The 20,313-nt window shown below is 39.4% G+C and overlaps 1 protein-coding gene across 1 annotated transcript in view; it reads left to right on the top strand.

The window, feature by feature from the left end:
- The window catches only part of slc26a6.2 (solute carrier family 26 member 6, tandem duplicate 2), a 38,358-nt gene that overhangs the window by 11,470 nt on the left and 6,575 nt on the right, over positions 1–20,313 (top strand). Inside the window, exons 11-16 of the mRNA XM_074681034.1 lie at positions 2,344–2,421; positions 3,396–3,491; positions 5,968–6,074; positions 6,290–6,359; positions 8,676–8,768; positions 18,839–18,961. Of these exons, the coding sequence (XP_074537135.1) occupies positions 2,344–2,421; positions 3,396–3,491; positions 5,968–6,074; positions 6,290–6,359; positions 8,676–8,768; positions 18,839–18,961 (567 nt within the window). The remainder of the gene's footprint in view (positions 1–2,343; positions 2,422–3,395; positions 3,492–5,967; positions 6,075–6,289; positions 6,360–8,675; positions 8,769–18,838; positions 18,962–20,313) is intronic.

Genomic DNA, 20,313 nt, shown 5'->3' with positions numbered 1-20,313 from the left:
TCATGTTGATCAAAATGGATTATCAAGGGTCTCTGTTGAATAGTCTCAGCCCCCACAACGTTTGGTCATGAGTTCATCACATAAGTCTTAAAATGCATGGTTATCATATGTCAAAAATCTTTCCACACAATTCCAGTAGACTTTTTTTTTCTAAATCTGTCTGGTAAATTTCTCCCTGGTCAGTCTTGACTTTCTCTAACAAATGGAAATGTGTCAGATCAACCAATAGTCAACCAGTTTTCTGAAACAGCTCAAAGGTTCATGTCATGATCCATCAACTCGCAAGTATGTCTGTGTACGTTCTTCTGTACAGACAGCTGCAACACATTTCCTGTAAAAGGACAATGAAGATCTATCACACCTGTGAACCATGTTCTAGACCATCAGCTTACAAAAGCCAAGGTTGGTTGAAGGATGCAGCCAAAAGCTGGGAGAACAACTGTGTCCTCAATCATTCAGACTTTTTGTGGACAGAGAAGATCTTGGTTGTGATGAGGATGAGAATTTGTGGCCCAGCATACAGGAACATAAGGAGGTGTAGGAAGACTGCACTGACCTGTAATTCCTACAGTGCTACTTGAACAGTTTTCCCTAAAGAGACTGATCCATGTTCATCACACTGATGAGGAAGGTCAACAAATTACAGCACTAACAATGAAAGTGAAAATGTGATCTTTTTTCCAGTCTCTTGTAATCAATCTCCCACAGTCCCACACTGAGATGTAACTTGAAATTACAATAACTGTCATCAGAACTTTAGGCATAGTTTACATCAGAACGTCCTTACAGAGTAAACTGTTTTACTGACAACATGACTCAGCACTCAGACTGTCCTATCCATACACACTGACACCAGGACTCATTATTCTGATGCACTGACACGTTTACTGACACAGAAATTTACTTTTGAGGGATGAACTAAGGATTTTGAGAAGGAGACTGGCTTTTGCAGGTAATCCATGGTGTTTTGCTATTTGTACAAACTGATCTGAGAAATGCACTTACCGTTTTGGAAATGGCGAGGATGATTCGAGAAATGCATCAAAGCAAGTGGCAAACTTACCAAGCACACTGCCCGAACTTCTTTTGAGAAGATGAGGATTTATATTAAAATTGCTCCAACATTTAGCTTTTATATAAACTTGAAAATCATTGAGCGCCTGTGTCCAAATGGTTTTGAGCTTTCATTTCTACAGTTTAGTAGACTGATGAATTTGTAACTTAGTAATTTTTCCGCACAATATCAGATTTTTTTATGACATTTTTTACATTAATTGACTTATTAGGTACACGTCTTTCAGCTCAATACAATATGTAAAATGATTTATTTCAAACAATCAGCTCAATTATGAAACAAACTGAGATGTTATTTTTGCTCAAGGATTTGAAAATATGTACAGGGCAAAATTAGGGGGAGGTACCAAAAAGATACAATACAAACCAAAAAGAGTATCTAAAGAAAAGAAAAAAGAAAAAAAAAATCTGAATTATCTTTGTTATATTCATGCAAAAGAAAGAGAAGCCAGGGTCGGAAGTTCTGTTCTTTTGCACTGATGAAAGTTTACTCTTAGGTGATTTTCCCACCTCGATCGTTTGAAGATGTTGTTCTGAAACAACACCTTGGCTTGGTTTGTTTGGGAGTAACTGAACACAGCAATCACACCCTGATGAGAACATAAAACAAGCTGCCTGAGATCACCTTGAAGAGCAGTTCGTTGCCAGTGAGAACGACAAATATGCATGGCATCTGTTTACCTGTGCAGAGGGCTGTGACATAAGGACAGCCCTGTGATGGTGTGTGCTTTGGCTCACTTTACAATAATAATGCTGTAAAAACACACAAGGGAAAAAAACAACACTGTGTTATTGTGAGACTTGTAGATGTCTGTGACAAAGACTACACTGCCTGTATGTAAGGGGAAGCTTATACTGCTGTGCTACCAGCTCCCCTGGTATAATTGGATTTGACTTGGCTATATATTAGAATCTAATCTTAAAGGTTAATCTGAGCAAAAAGCTGTTCATAATTAATGTTGGTCTGATTAGTAGCAGCATTTAAAATCACTTAGGGAATCAATGATGGCCGCCAACACAATCACAAATTTGCAGAAAGCCTAAGCAGATTAATTCAGACACCATCATTAATCAGCTGAGGCCCTTTATTGATGAGAGGGGAGGAGTTTAATTGCTGATGTTTTGACTTCTCTCATAATGAAAAATTGATTCTTTCCGAGATGCTTTACATCATCCGTCTTTTCTCTATCTTTTATTTGACTCTCTCCCCTGGTCTCTTTCTCTTCGTTCTCATTCATCATGTCTCCTTTTCTCTTCTCTGTGCTGCAGATTGCTGGAGCTCTATCAGCAGTAGTTATCCTGTTCATCACGCTCTGGATTGGTTATCTCTTTGAAGAGCTGCCCAAGGTACAGTGTGTGTCTGCATGTGTTCATATCTGTGCGCAGGCATCAGTGCACACATGTCCAGGTCTGAGAATGAATGTGGTTCCAAATTGATAGAGCACAAAGGACTCAGAAAAAAGGAACCAGAACAACAGTGAATCAAACAAAGCCTGATTATGTACAAACTTTATCTCACGAGAGTTGGGACACGGAACAGAATTTGATGGTTTGCAAATAGTTTAAAGCCAGGGTTAAATTGAAAAAAGTGTAGAGATGATGATTTTTTCTCCCTTTATACTCGTTTTAATGTTGATGCCAGCAACATGTTGCATTTAAGGTAGACTTACACAGTCCTGTGAGCTGAAGTGTCAAATTCTGACATTCTTCTTGGAAATCATGGACAGACACACCAACTACCTTTTTTTTTTTTTTTTAATCAGTGCACAGTTTATGATCCAGCATCCCTGATGGTGCGGGGATTCACAAGTGCCCATGGCATCACTTGTTTATACTATTAATGCTAAAGAGCAACACATGCTACCATCACGATTCTGCGTAATTTAGAGAAGACCTCGCATCAGACTCTGATGAGCTGCTTAACTACGATCTGATCGTATTAGAACAGCATGGCACCAAGCTTCAAGTGTTCACATCCAAAACTGGTCTGCCTGCAGTTCCAACCTGTCACTTGTTAAAAAATCAGACATAAGATGGGACTACATTTTTATCCTTTAGCCCCCATTCATTTATAGAGTGTCATTAAAGATGAGGTGTTGCAAAATGCCCCCCCCCCCCAGGTTGTCTTTGCATTTTTTTTAGTGAAATATGAGATTTAATGGATTTGAAAACAAGCGGAATATGTTTCAATGATTATCTTACTCATCGTCTCGACTCTTACATAAATGGCTTGAATATGGAAAGCTTTCTTACTTAAGGTGCTATCACTCAAAAAAAGGTGTTCTTCTTTTAAAAAGTGTTATATTTGATGCATTTTACAGGCAATGCTGGCTGCCATCATCTATGTCAACCTCCACGGCATACTGAAACAGTTCCTGGACATCCCTGCACTCTGGAAAAGCAACAAAATAGACATGGTGAGTACGCTTCTAATAGGGAGAAATCAAGTTTGAGTGTTTAGGTTGGATGAGACATCTTTCTCTAATCTTAGTGTATCTGTGTAAACTGAATGTTTAAACACCTGCAACACTGCTGCTCAGTGGAGGAATAGTTGTTTATCTTTACTGTCTCAGCAGAATAATGTTTTGCATTTTTTGCTTAAAATGAGAAAAAATCAAAATGCAAAAATATCACATTGTCAATGTGTCTCAATACTGAGCAAAAGTCAATTTAACTCGAACATCAAAGACTGAATTGTAGTGCATTGCAGGCACACGTTTCAATGGGAGCACTGCTGAAATCAGTGGACTCCCTGATGGCAAAGGACTAAAAGTTTTCTAAACAGAGTTCACACTCACAGCAGCTTTTGTTTTTATTTAAATCAGCTTAATTACTGCTAGAACTGACCCAACCTGCAGCAGTCAGTAGCATAGTTTCTGCAGAAGTCTTCCACCTGGTTTCAAAGCAGGCGTCCCAGTCCCAGGTTAGTGGCATAGGGGCTGTCTACACATCAACTGTTTTAGGGTGAAATGCAAAAGTTTTGTTGTGTTTTTGCCACATGATTACACGGAAACAGGGTTTCAGCCGACCTAAAACGCAAACTTTTTAAAATGGCCTCCAGAGTGGGATTTCTCTGAAACGCTGACGACACCGTTGCCGTGTAAACATTAAGCCGGTGTTGTGCCAAAAGTTGATTTTTGCCAGAAATTAATTTCCGGTCCACGGGAGCGCATAGCCACCATAGTTGAAAAGCACAGCTTCTGTGGCTCTGCGGCAGGCTTCGTCAGGCTCAAACAATGACTTTTATGATCATGAAGTCAAATCTCGCAAATGTCTCTCTGTGTAAGTTATTTTGGGGCTAGATATCCTTTAGTGTACAATACCAGGGGCATAAATTATTTTTTGGCAAGCAATAAATACTGTTTTTTACAATGTAATGTCCCTTTACTAGCTCTGCTAGAAGGTGCCCTCTGCTCAGGCAGAGGACCCAAATAAACATTGTTAGATGATCATCAACAAACTCATTGTTTGAGCCCGACAAAGCCTGCCGCAAACGGCTGTGCGCGCTCCCATGGACCGGAAATCGGTTTCTGGCAAAAATCAACTTTTGGCACAACACCGGCGTTTTCAGTGGAAACGCTGATGTCACGCTCCGCAAGAGCGCATACAACAGTCCAATAGTACCGTGGTTACGATCGTCGTGGACTACCGTGTTGTTTATGTACTGCTCAATCTGCTGAATCTGCTGACTGTCTTTAACAAAATGTGCATCTGTTGCTCCACTTCTGTACTTAGTTTTAACCAATACACCAGATGATCAGCCCAACTCTTCTTCGGTGGAGATCTCCCAAAAGCGGCGTCTAGATAGGAAAGTTATAGCACCACCTATAGGCCGGCAATGCTTACTACAGCATTTTCAGTACCTCAGCGTTTCCGTGTAAATGCAGACTTTTTTTCACTGCATTTTAGTGTTTAAGATAAAACACTGTCGTGTAAACGAGGCCATAGACTGTAAAAAAAATGAATGACTTCATCACTATCAGCTTGAAGTGAAGTCGCCACAAAAACTGCTCCCCCTGGTGGCTGGCTGCAGTATAAAAACTGTCCAGATGAGCTGTGGTCAAACTTTTAAAAAAATGAATACACCTCAAATAAATGTTTCTCACATCCTGTGGTGATATGAAGTTTTTTTTCAGGGATAGCAGGCTAAATCAGGAAGGAGAGCTTAGAAGGAATTAGACTTTACAAAGTATATATATTATTCATCTCTTGGCTCCTCTCAATGGCGGCACCGGTATTTTGGCTTCAAAACCGTAAAACGGTTGAAGGCAGAGCCACGCTGTCCATTCTACATACAGTCTATGGTTAGGGTCCATTTGGTGACACTGATAGGTATCATTTTCCTGCTCCATTCACTATTCAAGACTTTGAATACTGGCATGGACATATACAAATACTATTTTAATGTTTACTGTTAGCATTTTTACATTCACTCTGTTACATCAATGGTTGTGAAATGATGGATAAAAGTTAGGACAGTTCTAATGGCCTGACATAAACCCTGAAATATATTAGTGAAGTTGTAAAAAATCCAATGATATTTTTTTTTTCATGGGGCCATAAACCTCCTTCATCACAGCTACTGAATAAAAATTACAGACACAACAAAAACTGCTCAGGCAGAGCTCTGTAAATTACAAAAGCAGTCCAAATCTTTAACCTTGAAATTACTTATTCATCTTATTAAAGACAGCATGTTAACATGCCTGACTGTTATGTCACTTTTTAACTTTTGATACAAATTGTTTGGTGACAGTTGTAAACTTGATCCTCTGAGGGATTGTCCCTCCACAGTAATGTCATGCAGACAATAGTAAAACCATACTTCATGTCTGAAGGAATGCTTTCATATCCTGCCGTGATACTGAATCTCACTTTTGATCTCTGTGTCAGGTGGTCTGGGTGGTCACTTTCATCCTAACTGTGCTCTTAAACCCTGACCTGGGTCTGGCTGCTTCCATCGCGTTCTCCATGCTCACTGTCATCTTCAGGACCCAGCTGTAAGAACACACAGCCTCAGAGCTCACACCACCACACTAATGCACCAACAAACACACCCATGTCATACACTAATGAGGCATGATCGGTGCAAGAGTGTGACAGGTTGAGCGATGAGTTGTTCGTGAACACTCCCGAAACTTAACTCAGATCAACTTCGACAGTCCACACCCGAGTCTTCAGAAAACAAACTGTTCTTTGTTTGGTGTTTTTCCAGACCTAAATACTCCCTCCTCGGGCAGGTCCCAGACACCGACATTTACAGGCCACTGGAGGACTACAACCAGGTATGACACATAATGCTTTACTAACCTAAAGCAGGAGAGAGGAGGGGCACTGATCAGGGATTAACTTTTAACAAAAGCAAAGTGACAAACATTAGCAGCTCAGACTCTGTCAGAAGGCTCTTTGAGGTCAGCTGCTCAAAAACAAACACCTGTCCCTGTGTCCCGTGTCACCTTTCACCCCATAATTGTGGTCAGAGGGACAAAAATAGAGGTGTGTTAACACGCTTCTTAGCAGCTAGTCATAGCACACCACACTGTCTCACACAGGCTTCCCCTGAAATACTCTTCATCTTCTTCTTTTTTTTAAATTAAACCTAACAGGTGTAGTTTTCCAATCTCTGCGAGAGTGAACGTCAGTTTCAAATGAAAAAGTGGTTTAATGAGAAGACATGAGCTTTACAAAAAAGGGAAATTATTCTGACAATTAAACCATAGACTGTATCAAACACGTATGTAGCCTACCTGATGTCACCTGTCTGTTTCTAAAACTGAAAATGAAGCGCATCGGCTATAGCGGCCATTTTGGTAGTAGCAAGGGCTTTGCGTACAGCCACAGGGCGCCTGTCAGTCACATGACCCTGAGCTGTGCCTCTGATTGGGGGAGCTTGTGATCTTAATATCCTCTGAACGGCCGAGTTAGAAAAAAGTTCACCCCCGGTACAGTGGGTGCTGATTGTAAAATTAGCGACTCAGACAGGAGATGTTTTTTGAACCAGGCTGTAAATAGGTAAATTTCTGCTTTGGAAACAGCTTTTTATTGGCTTGGTGTTTATGTGACTTCTGGTACTTCCAGAGCCAGCCTTAAGTTAAAACACGAGAAACAGCAGATTTTAGCACTTCAGCATTGTCTCATATTCTTAAACCAGAGGTTGCTGCTTGAATTAAACCCTGTCTCATTTTATTGGAGACAGAATCCAGTATTTACATAACTGCCTTTAATAAGGAATTAATAACAGCAAACACCACTGAAAAAACACAACACGATGCTAAAGATGACAAGACTCTCTTTGATCTGTGTTTAAGAAACTCTTAAGAGCAGAAGAAAGTTAAACAGGAGGGTGATACAGCCTGAGCTAAAGGCTAAAACACAAGCTAAAGGCTAACACAGGGGCTAAACTGTTTGTGCTAATGTTGATTCCAACCCACAGTCAGCAGTTATTCTGCAGTGGTCTGTTTAAACTTGAGAGTCTATCAATAAAATGAAGAGTGAGGTTATGTTAGCTCTGATTGGTAGATGACTGGCAGGACATAACCAGGATTCACTAATGTTACATATTATAGCTATTATATGACTTATTTATAAATGTTGTATGTGCTATATTTAAATATACAATCACCACATTAAACATGTGTAAGAATACAAACACGCAATTTTTCAATGTAATTCCAAATTAATTCCGGCAGTAAGGGGTTAAGTGGGCTAACGTGCTAACCAAGATGATATAAATAGTGAATGGTATTTCATTTCCAGACGTAAAACATTACCATTTAAAGCATAGGTATTAGCATTTAACTCAATTTGCTCATTTAGAAGCAGGGCTCTCAAGTGTCACGTATTGAGCGTGACAGTCACTCTTTTGAGTCTTTTGTCACGCGCTCCCGCCACACATTGTATTTCTCTCTCTGAAATAATAAACACAGAGAGACTTCAGACTTGACTTGGACTCATGAACAATCAATATGATCTCTCTTTTCCTGGTGTATCAACATGGTCTCAGTGTTTTTTTAATGACCTTTTATAAACTAACTAAGAGCTGTGAAAGTTGTGGGAGGATGTACAGGACACATGAGCGGTGATTTAGTATCAACAAATTTAAAAATGAGAAAGCTATTGAAATTGTAACCCTGAAAATTTGTCTTTTTGAGGCTAAATGTTGTTGATAATAAAGATTTGCTGAGTTCCTTTCAATTATTATGTAGTATTTATTGTTGTGATATGTTAAGGGCTGTCACATCCTAAAATAGCAGTGGATTGAGGCAAAAAGTTGTGAAAAACCACTATTCCTATAACCTGCAGGGGATGGAGGGTGGGGGGTGTCACTCTAGTCTACATTTAAAACTTGAGAGCCCTGTAGAAGCTTGGGAAAGCTAGCACATCTGTATATGTTCTTGTTAGCTTGAACTCAGATATTCTAAACTGAGAATTTTCCCTTTAAACCCTGTCCTTTTATCCCTAATAAAAGTTAATTTAACTTTTACTTTTTTTTAACCTGCTGATTTAACATTGTAAAATCAATCCTTAACATCTTGAAAATAAAATGATGGAATATTTGCTTTTTAAATGTGTTGACTCATTAAATGATTCATTTATTTTAGGTCAAGGCAGTCCCAGGAATTTTGATCTTCCGATCCTCTGCAACCCTCTACTTTGCCAACGCTGAGATGTATCAGGAAGCTCTTGGAAAGAAGGTAAGGATTCATATTTTTTTAGAAAAAGAAGAGAAGAAAACTACGACATAGCATAAAGGAAGAACTATAGGAATCATCAGCATAAGTCAACATGCACTCAAAGCAAAATGTAATCATCGGTGTGTTTGGGAAACTTCCTAAGTTCGAAGGGAATGTTTTTTTGTTTTTTTGTTTTTTTTTTAAGATTTATAGCCATGAGAGCATGAGGCTGCCTTTGCAGATTTCGTGGTGGAAAAACATCAGGGACTTCTCAATAAGTCAGGGGGAGATCAGAGAGTTTGTCTGCGGACATAAAAAGAAAGTCTTTGATTGATGATTGCTGGTGCTGCCCGCTCTGTAGAAATAAAGGACTTTAAAATCTGCTCAGTCTGTGTAGTGATGCCAGCAGAGAGGTGATGTGCTGTCTTTTTAGAGGCTGTAACTCTTCATAACTGTCGTTTCAGAGTTTTTGACGTCAGTAATTAATAAGTGGCAACAATCCAAGCAGTTTGTAATAAAAGCATGTGTCAGCTTCCTGCTGAGCTCAAAGATGGAGCCATTTACTGAGGTTAGTCAGACAGAAAAATCATGCAGTTTTCAACCTTGTTAAATTGCCAAATAAGAAAAGATCAGAGTTCACTTTCTAAGTCTATAATGTGTTTTTACCAACTTAATTACCTCTGTCTGCTTATGAAACTAGTGCTGTTCATATCAATCAATCACTCAGTCTTTATTTGTATAAAAATCACCAAATCATAACAAGTGTTATCTAATGACACTTTCCAAAAACACTAACAGGTCCGTTAATGTTAATTAGACTTTATTAGCAGAAACCCAACATCAAGATAAGGAGTCTGATCTCATCTTAACCCACCATGAGTACAGACCTTTGCAGCATTTAGCACAGGGGTGGGCAAACTTTTTGATTCGTGGGCCACAATGGGTTCTAACATTTGACAAAGGGGCCGGACCAGGAGCAGATGGATGGAGTGTTTTGGCAACTATCAGGGTATCAGAGATCATGAGAAATTGTAATTATAATGGGATTTTTAATCTGTGGATGGTTCGTTCTTGCGTTATTCTGTTTCAAAACAAAATCTAAAAACGAAAAAACTGACTTGTTTTTTTGTTTTTCTGTTTTAAAACCAAAACGGAAAAACGGAATTACAGAAAAAAGCGTTTTTTCTGTCCTGGTTTTAAAAATGAAAAAACACAAAAATAATAAAAGATTGAGTTAAAATTGTTTGTGTGATATTTTGATATTAAATGTGAACTGTCTATATAGAAAACATCAGAATTGCAGGGAAAATAAAACATTAACAAGGTTTATTCATTTAATTTTTTCAAGTTAGGCGGGATTAAAACGTTTAACGGGCCGCATGTGGCCCCCGGGCCGTAGTTTGCCCATGCCTGATTTAGCAGGTAATGATGGAGAGGAACAACTTCCCTTTTAACAAGTTAACAATCCAGGTTTCACCTTTTTTTAATTGAAGTTAAATGTTTGAGAGACAGTGATGAAGAGAAGTGAAAAATCAGGGATTGAAGTAGCACATCATCAGCATAAACATGAAACGAACCATGTCATGGCTCATTATTTATGGAGCAGGGAAAAAGAGGAAGGAGCAGCGTATGGCCAGTTAATGATGAAAAGGAATCTGTTACTCATTACACGCTACTATTTTGAAAAGTATTATTATTAAGGGTCCTAATTTGGGTCGAGGACCACCCTGTGTCTTGACGGACAGCCAATCGGATCCTCCAGCTCAGCGCAGGTGTAATTTTTTGGGTCTACCACTTGACTTTTTTATTCCGTAATGCTCAGGATCTTTCAGAAAATGTAGAATGACTGTCTTACTGCGTCCAACCTCAGCAGCAATGGCACGCTGTGAGAGACTTTGCTTATGCAGCTGGATGATCCGACCACGTTCAAGAAGAGACAGCTTCTTAGCTTTAGCCATCAGGAGGACATGATCGTGTGAATGCCTGACAGAAAATGAACATTTTGCGCATAGTTTAGATTTAACAACCTGTGATCTTACTCTTTTGATCAGGTGATAAACAACCTGTTTCTGTTGTTTTGTTTTGTTGTTATTACAAGTTCCAAATGTTTTTAATTGTTACACTACTTGTTACTAGAAAATTAATATTACTACTGCAATGTGTCACTGCCCACCGCTGGTTGGGGGAGACTGTTTTGTTGTTAAACTCTGCTGATGCAAAGCTGCCAAAACTTCAAAAACATTGCATCAAACATGCTCAAGTAAAACAAGCCGAGATCTGTGCCAGAGAGGGAAACTGTCTCTCATGATTGAAGAGGTGATGTTTTTATTCGACCAAGATGCTAACGTTTGACAAGTTTCAAACTGTGAAATGAAATGTTGGATAAACTACAGGATGACCTCAGGCTGCTTGTTCAAAAAGTTGCACAAAGATAGCGCAAGAAGGAAATGAGAATGAAACAGATTTATCTATGGCACAAACAAGCAGCCCACAGACACAAGCAGTGGCAGAAACCCATCAGGGCAAAGAGTGCGAACACAACAATGATGGCAGGCAGGACTGACAGACTTCTATTTGCTGAACATTTGATCAAACCAGTCTACTCTCTGAGAATCAGCTGCTTCTGAAAACATTGCATTATGGGAAGTATTGATGGGAATAAAAGTGTGACTGTCTACACACACTCCACCTTTGATAAGCGAGGTGCACAACATTAGAGTTTTGCCACGCCATCTGTGAAGTGTCATGACCTGTGAAAACGTCATGGCCTGGTTGGCCAGATTTCAAAACAACAAAACGCCAAATGTGTCAAAATTCACTGGAAACTTTCTGCTAACAAAAAACAAGTCAGCATAAGAAAAACAGTTCAACCACCTTTGTATTTCTTCATTGCACTGGATCATTGCTGTGCCGTGTATGAGGGTGAGAGCGCTGACCATGACCCAATCAGCTGTATCCGTTTGGTTGGATGGATTTCTGGCACAGCAGATTTTTTGGATGGCTGAGTGCAGGATCTTGCTCAGTGAAAGTCAAGCTGTGGGCTGATTCCCCAACTTTTGGTGACACACTGCATGATGTGAACAGCTGAAATACCCAGTAGCTAGTCATTAAATCAGGACGACCCATGCAATGAAATGCAATCCACATATTCTACTTTACACTCACTCATATTTCAGTCTCTTCAAGATTATTTGGAAGTTTTATTCTCTGACTTAAACTTCTTTCTGTTTGAGCTTTCAAGGAAACTGTGTTGATATTGATCAAAGCTAATGCAGGACTGTTTGACTGTAGATTGTGTGCACATTAACCATAAGCTTAAATCGTGCATTGTAAATATTTCATCCATATTTTGTAAGTTTAGTTTCCAACACTGCTTTGAGTGTTTGTGTTGTTTTTTTGCTCTCATGTGCTGCCCACGGGTTCTGCCCTCAGCTTCACTGCAGCAGCAGGTGATTGAACCCACCTGTGTCTAACTAGCAATCAAGATCAGGGTATAAAAGCAGGAGAGAAAAGGCAACCATGGAGCCTTTGGCTACATGTGGGTTGGTGGGGTCTTAAATTAGATGGTACTTTGTAAAAAGAAGGAGGATTTTTTTTTTTAGATTTTGTGCGGTTTTTCATACAAAATATGAATAATATCGCTTCAATTTCTTGATGTAAACAGAGACTTTGTGAGATGGAAGGGGGAGCCTTCAGCAACACTCCAGTGAAGCCACTTGTGCTTACTGGGGTTATTGTAACCTGCTGGCACAACTGATCAAGTCTGACACAGCATAGTATTAGACAGTTTTTGTAACCTTACCAGTGTGATTTGTGTCTTTAACTCAATATCATTTGACTCTATACTTTTTGGAGCCTTTCCCAGAATATAAACGTTAGGGATGGGAATTGAAAACTGGTTCCTCTTGAGAATCGATAAGAAATGTTTTGATCCATCAACATCATCAGCATTTGTGGTTCATGGTTCCCTTATGAGTTCTTTACATTGTGCCGGAGCTGCCAGGCCTTGCGACAAATAGTTTGCTGCAGCTATCTTAGCTTAGCAGTTAGATAATATTTCCCAAGAAAACTCTGATTCAGGATTTTCAGCTTGAAGTTTTACTGAAGAACTGACTTCATAAAGAAATGTGCATTACTCTTTCTCAGGAGATTCATATTCAGTACATTCGAAATGGTATAAATCACCTTATTTACCGAAATAACAAAATAGCGCAAGCCTAATGCTAACATATATGGGAAACTACATTGATATGCTAGCAGTTAGCATACATCAGTATAACTTCAGCTTCAGAATAGAATTTCAACTTTCATCACAGAAACATATCACATCAACTCTTTGTAAAAAATACTGAGAATTTCAAATGTCAAAAGCTAACAGGCAAATGAAAGGCTCATGACTGACTTCATAACTACGGAAAGCTTCCAAACAACTTAAACGATTGCTATAACCACTTTGAGACACTAGATTGCCTACTTGAATTATTTATGTTTCAACACAGTACATCAGCGTCACACTGTGCAATTTTTAGCTGTTTCTGTCTAATTATGCCCAGAAATATCCAGACTCAGGGACCAATTACATTTTATTCACTTACAGTATAAAGTCAATCAAATGTTGTTGACACAGAAACCTGTGAAGCTACTTTTTGTACCAAGAAAATTCACAACAGAAATTGATAAGGGAATCGATAAAGAATCAGATCGATAAGCAGAATCGATGAGGGCATCAGTATTGACAAAATCTTATAATTTTCCATCCCTAATTCACGTGATGTTTTGACTTCTGTGAATCAGCTGACAGACAAGTCACAACAACATCAGATTAGTGACATTGCCTGCAAGATCATGTACCACTGGGGGATCATCATGGCCCATTGCACATTCAGTCATTACATAAACCAGACCATTAGTCTTAGGCCCGGTTTCACAAACAAGTCTTACATTAAGCCAGGAGTAGGCCTAAGTCAGACTAGTAATGTTGGGTCATTTGAGTAGCTTGCATGATTTGTTTTAGTTAGCCCCGGACAATGAAGTCCTGGAGTAAGCTTCAGTGACAACACCTGCATCAATTCTCTGTAGCCTAAGTGGGAGCACAGCCCATTAGCCTAACTGTGGTTATAAAAACCTGGAATGGGATTGAGGGCAAAACTCAACTTAAACAAATTGTGGGAAATCATGCTGTTTTTGAAAGTACAGGCCATACTGCTGCCATTAAACACAAGAAGATGAAGTTTTGGGATGCCAAGAATCTCAAAGTGATCAGAATTTGGAGAGAACTGGGTAGAGGCCTTCCTCTTTGAGACATGAAGGAAAGTCTAGGCTCAAGCAAAGTGGTTATCTCCAATATGTCTTCTTTGTACATACAAAAGCGGTGTCAAAAAGTCATTTTATCAAAATGATATTCCAAATACTCCATGCTCCCAAACCATTTGTGTGCTCCCTGTCACAAACTAAGGGTACCAAGCTAATGTTAGACCTGCCTCTTTGTAGGATTAATATTAGAGCCCGACCAATTAATCGGTCGTGCCGATTAATCGGGCCCATTATGCCTGTCACCGATTAATCAACATCGGCCAAAATATAGCCAGTTATAAAAAATGTTGCTCTGCGGAGATTCTGTCACTCCTGCTCCAGTGTGTCTGTGTGTTGAGCTGCACACTGCCCGAGTGCCCGCCCCCTCTGTCCACCATTATCTAATATAAGACTATAATACAGCGTTTTAACATCGTGTAAGTTGCTCATTGTGTGTTTACAGTTTGACTTTTTTTTTCTACTTACTGTGTTCAAAGTTTGACTTCTTTATTTATTATTGAGTTTACAGCTTGTGCTTATTTATCATTGGTTTAAACTACAGTTCTTATGTTGACAGTGTTATAATTAGTTCCTTGTTTTAATTTCATAGTGTTCTGTCTCTGTCTTGAATCATATGGGTATTATAATGATTTGTGATTATATACAGTAAATATCCTGCGTATATCAATAAATTTGTTGTATATATCAGCCAACATATTGGATATCGGTTGATATATCGGAGGATTTGCCGATATATTGGATATCAGCTTTTTTTTGCCCCTAGTATCTGTATCGGCATCGGCCCCAAAAATCCCATATCGATCGGGCTCTACTTAATAAAAACTTCAATTTAGTCCTGGAGCAGCTCTAATCCACCCTCTTGCAGTTAGCTTTGTTTAATCCAGAAAAGACAAAATCTATGACTATTTTAAGATTAATCTGTGCAAGTGACTTAAAGTTAAACCAGCTAAAACTGCATTTTAGTCTTGGACTGGTTTAGAATAGAATAGAATAGAATAGAATAGAATAGAATAGAACTTTATTTGTCATTGCGACAAATACAACAAAATTGCTTGTTTGTGAAAACTGTGAAATAATTTACCAGATAATTAATTACACCATAAAAGTTTGGTTTGCTTTTTGATTCAATGCGTCTGTGTCCTTCCAAGATGTGTGTTCATGAACTGCTTTAAGTTATTTATCAAGGTACTGGGGCATTGCTGCAGTGCTTATTCCGCTTTTATATTACTGATTTTATTATTGAGGTTTTGCGTGCTCAGAAACACCACGCGCATTTACTCTGTTCAAGATCGCCAAACGTTCTCTTTCTCTTTGTTTACCTGGTTGACTCACTGATAACAGCTGTTTGCGTATTCTTGTAATAAAATCTCCATTTCTCTGGCTAAAAATACTTTCCTTGATCTTCTCTCAGTCACACCATTACTGCTCTCCAGGTTTGTTTCTGATTATAAGTGGCAGACATGCGAACTTTGAGTTTGTTGGATGGGGTTTTCTTGGAGGTTTCCCTTAATTTTAACGTAATCTGCACCTGCGTCTCATTCATGGTGTAATTAGTTAACTGGCCAATTATTTGCTAACGCTGCATGCACGACTAGCTGGGATTGGCAAAGGCTATCAGAGTGCCGAAAGCATGAAAATCCAGAAACAAGAGGCACAGTTAAACATGAGCTGTTAGATTTCAGAAAGTACCTTCAAAAAGGACCCATGCTGGGCAAAGAGACGAGGAGTGGAAGCTGGTGTCCGTCCTGCAGAGAGTGTAGGTGGGTTGATTGCAGATGAGCAGCAGGTGTGCAGGCTTGATTGGCAGCAAGGTGTGTGGATCCACACCGAGCTCCAGATGAACACAGACACACGTAAACTGAAGACAAGAACACACTAACATGCAAGGAAGGGATAAGGAAAAGAGGGCTGGAAGTAAACCTACAGCCTCGTTATTTCTCTGGACAAGAAACCAAAGGTTGCTGTGAACAAATGGAGACACCATAAAGTTGGTTTCTCCAAATCAAACACTTTCAGGTGCACACACATCTACACCACAGCTTAAAACTCTTGAGGCAGAGGTCTCCCAGAAGTAAGAGGTGACAAACCATCCTTTAGACACCATCAGCAGGCTCATGATGTGAAGGTAACACTACTCTGTGATTATATCGTATTCATCTGAGCTCATACACACAGGAATATGTCATTTGTAAAGTAATATGTCAGTGTGAGTGTAGTATCAGACATACAAAGACACACTTAACTGTTTTTTATGAGCAGATACGCAACAGCTACTACACACACACACACACACACACACACACATGAATAAAAAAGGAATGACTAAGTCTGGCAACAATGCCCTTTTTCACAATTTCCGTGCAATTAACTCCTCTCCCCCAGACGTTATTTCTGACACACTAATAACTGACCCGACATTTCGCCGTTTCACACATCAAGATCGTGACAGACATTGTTCAAAATGTCAACCAGCCATTTTCTCCTCTCCTTTCTTTCTCTTCAACTTTTGTTCAGACTCACCCCCTCCTCCTCCATCCTCCCCCTCTCTTCCTCCTCCCTCTTTTGTCACATACTTTTTGGGGCAACTGGGAAGACAGATTGGGAGAAGGTAGCACAGATTATAAAAGACAGAAGGATGGTAAGGAGCAGAGAATAAGAATGAGAGATAATCAAATGTCTCATCTGTTAAAATGTCAACACGTCAGCACCAGGGGGTCGCTCTTTTCTGTCTGATCTGTGATGGAAAGATGAGGCTCGATGGAGCTGCTGTTGACTGGCAGAAGGTTTGTTTGTAGTCAGGATGAGAAATTGTGACTGGTTGGATTCCAGCCATTTACGCATCTGGGCGATTTAAAATGTGACCACACACAGCTTGGCCATGCAGGCACTATAATCTGAACATTTCCCCCTGAAAATTGTTATAATTGTTTAATTTAAATCAGGAATCTGAAACAATCTATTGTTCCATTTTCACTGCTTCAAAAAGAGAGTAAAGTCAGCTCCAGTAGATTATCACAGCCATAAATCAAAGCCAGCCTGATGGAGCTGTTGATGGATCCATTTGTCATGTATATTTCAACAGCACTGAAGCTTTTCAGCACAAAGCTTTAAAGACAACAGCTTTATTTCCTCTCCATACCATCCAGAAGAAATTTCTTTGGAGCATTCACATGGAACGATACATAAAGTTCACTTCAGCTTAGTTTGAAGGATCGGCTTATTTCACACTGTTTGTTTCACACAAGTTTTTTTCTGGCTGATTACTTCTACGCTGCAAAAAAAATAAAATCTTATCAAGTATTTTTGTCTTATTGTAAGTTAAAAATTGTCTTAATATATTGGATATAAACCACATTCAACTGATCAATCCAGAAAAATGTCTTGTTTCAGGTTGTTTAAAGACTTAAACGGAAACTAAATTGCTGTAACAAGTGAAAAAAAATCTGCCAATGGAACAAGAAAAATTTGTTTGGTTAACAGGGGCGGCGTCATGGGTGGGCCCAGTGGTCCCAGGCCCACCCACCTCCTGACAGGCCTCCTCTCAGACTTTTCTTTGACAAAAATTTTTTTAAACTTCATTGTAATGCATCACATCTTATGTTGTTTTCTGAAATAACTTTTTAAACTTTGTCTGAACCTCCTCAGGTGGTGAGGGGCCTGGTCTTTATGTCGATTTGGAGTGGGCATTTTAGCAAAGTGAAATTCCATGGTTGGCATTTGCGTTATTGTACTTTCAAAAGCCCAATTATTGTTTCTATTTAAATTATTTATTCTTCTGAATTGAACAGCAGGTAACTTTGAATATTTATAACCTCTCACTGGATGCGCATGTGATGAAACTGTACCTGCACTCCACGTGGTGAAGACATGGACTCAGGGAAAGGTTTGAACCTTTCCTCTCGACAAACCTGCTTCACGACTAGAGTCGATTGACTCACACTGAGAAAATCTCTCTTCTTTTATGTCTTTTTTTTTTTTACTTGTATCTAAAACCATATGAAGCACGGCTACTGGCAGAACTGCTGTTGACCTGTCATGTTCCTTATGGAGTTTTTTTTTGTCATTGTTGTGGTGACAAGTGTGGGTCACAGCCTTTCAACAGTTCATCCAATGGGACAAAAGAAAAAGTTTATCCCTTTGTATAAATTCATTTGAGAGACTTTCCCAAACTTGCGGGCTTAATTTACAGAACGTGGAGAGAACAAACTTGTTCTATTTTATTCAAGAAATGTCATCTGTAAGCCTCTGGAGTCAGAGTGAATAAGCCTTCTCTTGACAGATCTCTCCTTCAGGGCATCATGGTTGTTTTCATAAGACATCGCTCCTTCAGGCTGTTACCTGCCACACCTGCACCTTTGGTTCTGAAGTTATTCAGGTTTTAAGGTAGCAGATTGCTCACTACTGGCTAAACTGGCTGAACTGGGCACAAATGTTCACGTTCCTGTGGTTGGTAATAAGTTCAACCTGACAACACTGTGTGTGAGAACACAATGAGCTGTAATGGATAGGTATCAGCTGTGACATGAACAATATTATAGTGCTACTAAAGGTAAGATCTGTCAGTCATCCTCTGCTTTAGCTCGACAGATGAATTCTACATGTTTTCCCATGTAAGCTCTCCTCTAGGAAAAATTAGTTTTTGGAGTCTTTATGAAGGATTTCTCCCATTTTTTATAATATTGTTTTGCATTTGTATACTAACAAAACCACAGAGTGGAGGAGGATTGGTTTTGGAAACTGATTAACCTCACCTGATGATCCTTTTCTGTTTCTTTCAGTCTGGCTTCGACATCACTAAGATCCTATCAGCCAAGAAAAAACTGGAGGCCAAAAGGCTGAGGCATGAAAAGAACGCTGCCAAAAAAGCAAAGAAAGATGCAAAGAAGAACGGAGTGGCCATGGTGAGTCTGATTGACAACAAAGTCTTTGCTGTGCATGGTTTTCTGTAATTTATTTATTTTATTACAGGGCCCTGATGTTTTCAGGGGCATGCTGTTCACACATGCACCTCATAGCAGACAGTACACTGAGCACTCTAAATGGACAGCATCATGAAGGAAATATTAAAAGTATTAATAATAGCATCACAACAGATGAAACAACAAACTGTCCTCTGAGGGAAGCAATAGAGAAAAGGAAGCAGAGAAACACAGCATTAAAAATTTCATCACTCCACCAACTCAGGAGTGATGAATTTCCCTATGACACTCTTGCTTTTGCATATGCTCACCCCAAGTTCTTGACGTCACATTAGGAAGGAGCTAGCAGGAAAAAAAACGGTGGAGGGTGAAAAAATAATTTGTGTTACACATGCAGTCAGCTTGTTTTAAGTTTAGACTTCATTTAAGAGTGCCGCGCTTTTGAGGGTTTTCAGTTTCAGTCAAACTAAATTCCAGAGGTGTCAAGTAACCAAGTAAAAATACTTTGTTACCTTACTTAAGTATTACTTTTGTGTATTTATACTTATATACATATAATATCTGAACTTTCTACTTCACACATTTTTAAAAATAGCCTCGCTACTCCCGTTTCATTCCAGCTTGTCATCGTTCAAAAAGACACACACCAAAAAAAAATAACAACCTATCCTAAGATTGCTGAAATCGCAGCATCCGGAAAGAGTGAGTTTGATTGTGGATGGATGAGAGGTATAAATGTATTACCATTCCAACACCCTTTTGGTTTGTAGGCGATCCATCACACATGACATGACACAAATCACGCCACACTTCAGTAAGGACATAACGGACATATGTAGCATAGTATGAAGATGTCTGTGGCAGAGATTCAGGAGGGGAGATGAACTATATGAACTATAGGTTCCTGTGGCACAGCCTAGAGGATGGTACACACTACAGGATAATCAGACTGACTTGTGTCCCGATCCCCCTTACGATCAAGCCAGCAAAGGCCTGATTGTCTGATGACATCATGTGTGATTTTCCTGTGGTGTGGGGTGTTAACAGTGATTTCTTCTGGTCGAAAAAGCCTCAGATTCAGAGATTGTAGATAATGAACATGTTTAATATTTGTGACTAAAAATCCTGTAGTGTGTGGGGCGCTCTGAGAGGAGCTGAGCAGGTACAGCGTGTAATGTCACATGTACCAGAGCAAAGCCAATCAAGATGCGAGCTGACCCAGCTGACTGACTGAAGAGGAAGTAAGAAATCTATCTGTGATAATTAAAACGACTTTACTCACCTCCAACTCGCATTGTTATTCATACAGCCCATATCCCCGCGTCTCCACAACC

The sequence above is a fragment of the Halichoeres trimaculatus genome, unplaced genomic scaffold (assembly GCF_033239565.1).
Source record: "Halichoeres trimaculatus isolate MK-OKI-2021-1 unplaced genomic scaffold, fHalTri1.1 fHalTri1_scaffold_11, whole genome shotgun sequence".
Lineage (NCBI taxonomy): Eukaryota > Metazoa > Chordata > Actinopteri > Labriformes > Labridae > Halichoeres > Halichoeres trimaculatus.
The sequence above is the reverse complement of the archived record's forward strand: the minus strand, read 5'-3'. Positions and strand labels throughout refer to the sequence as shown.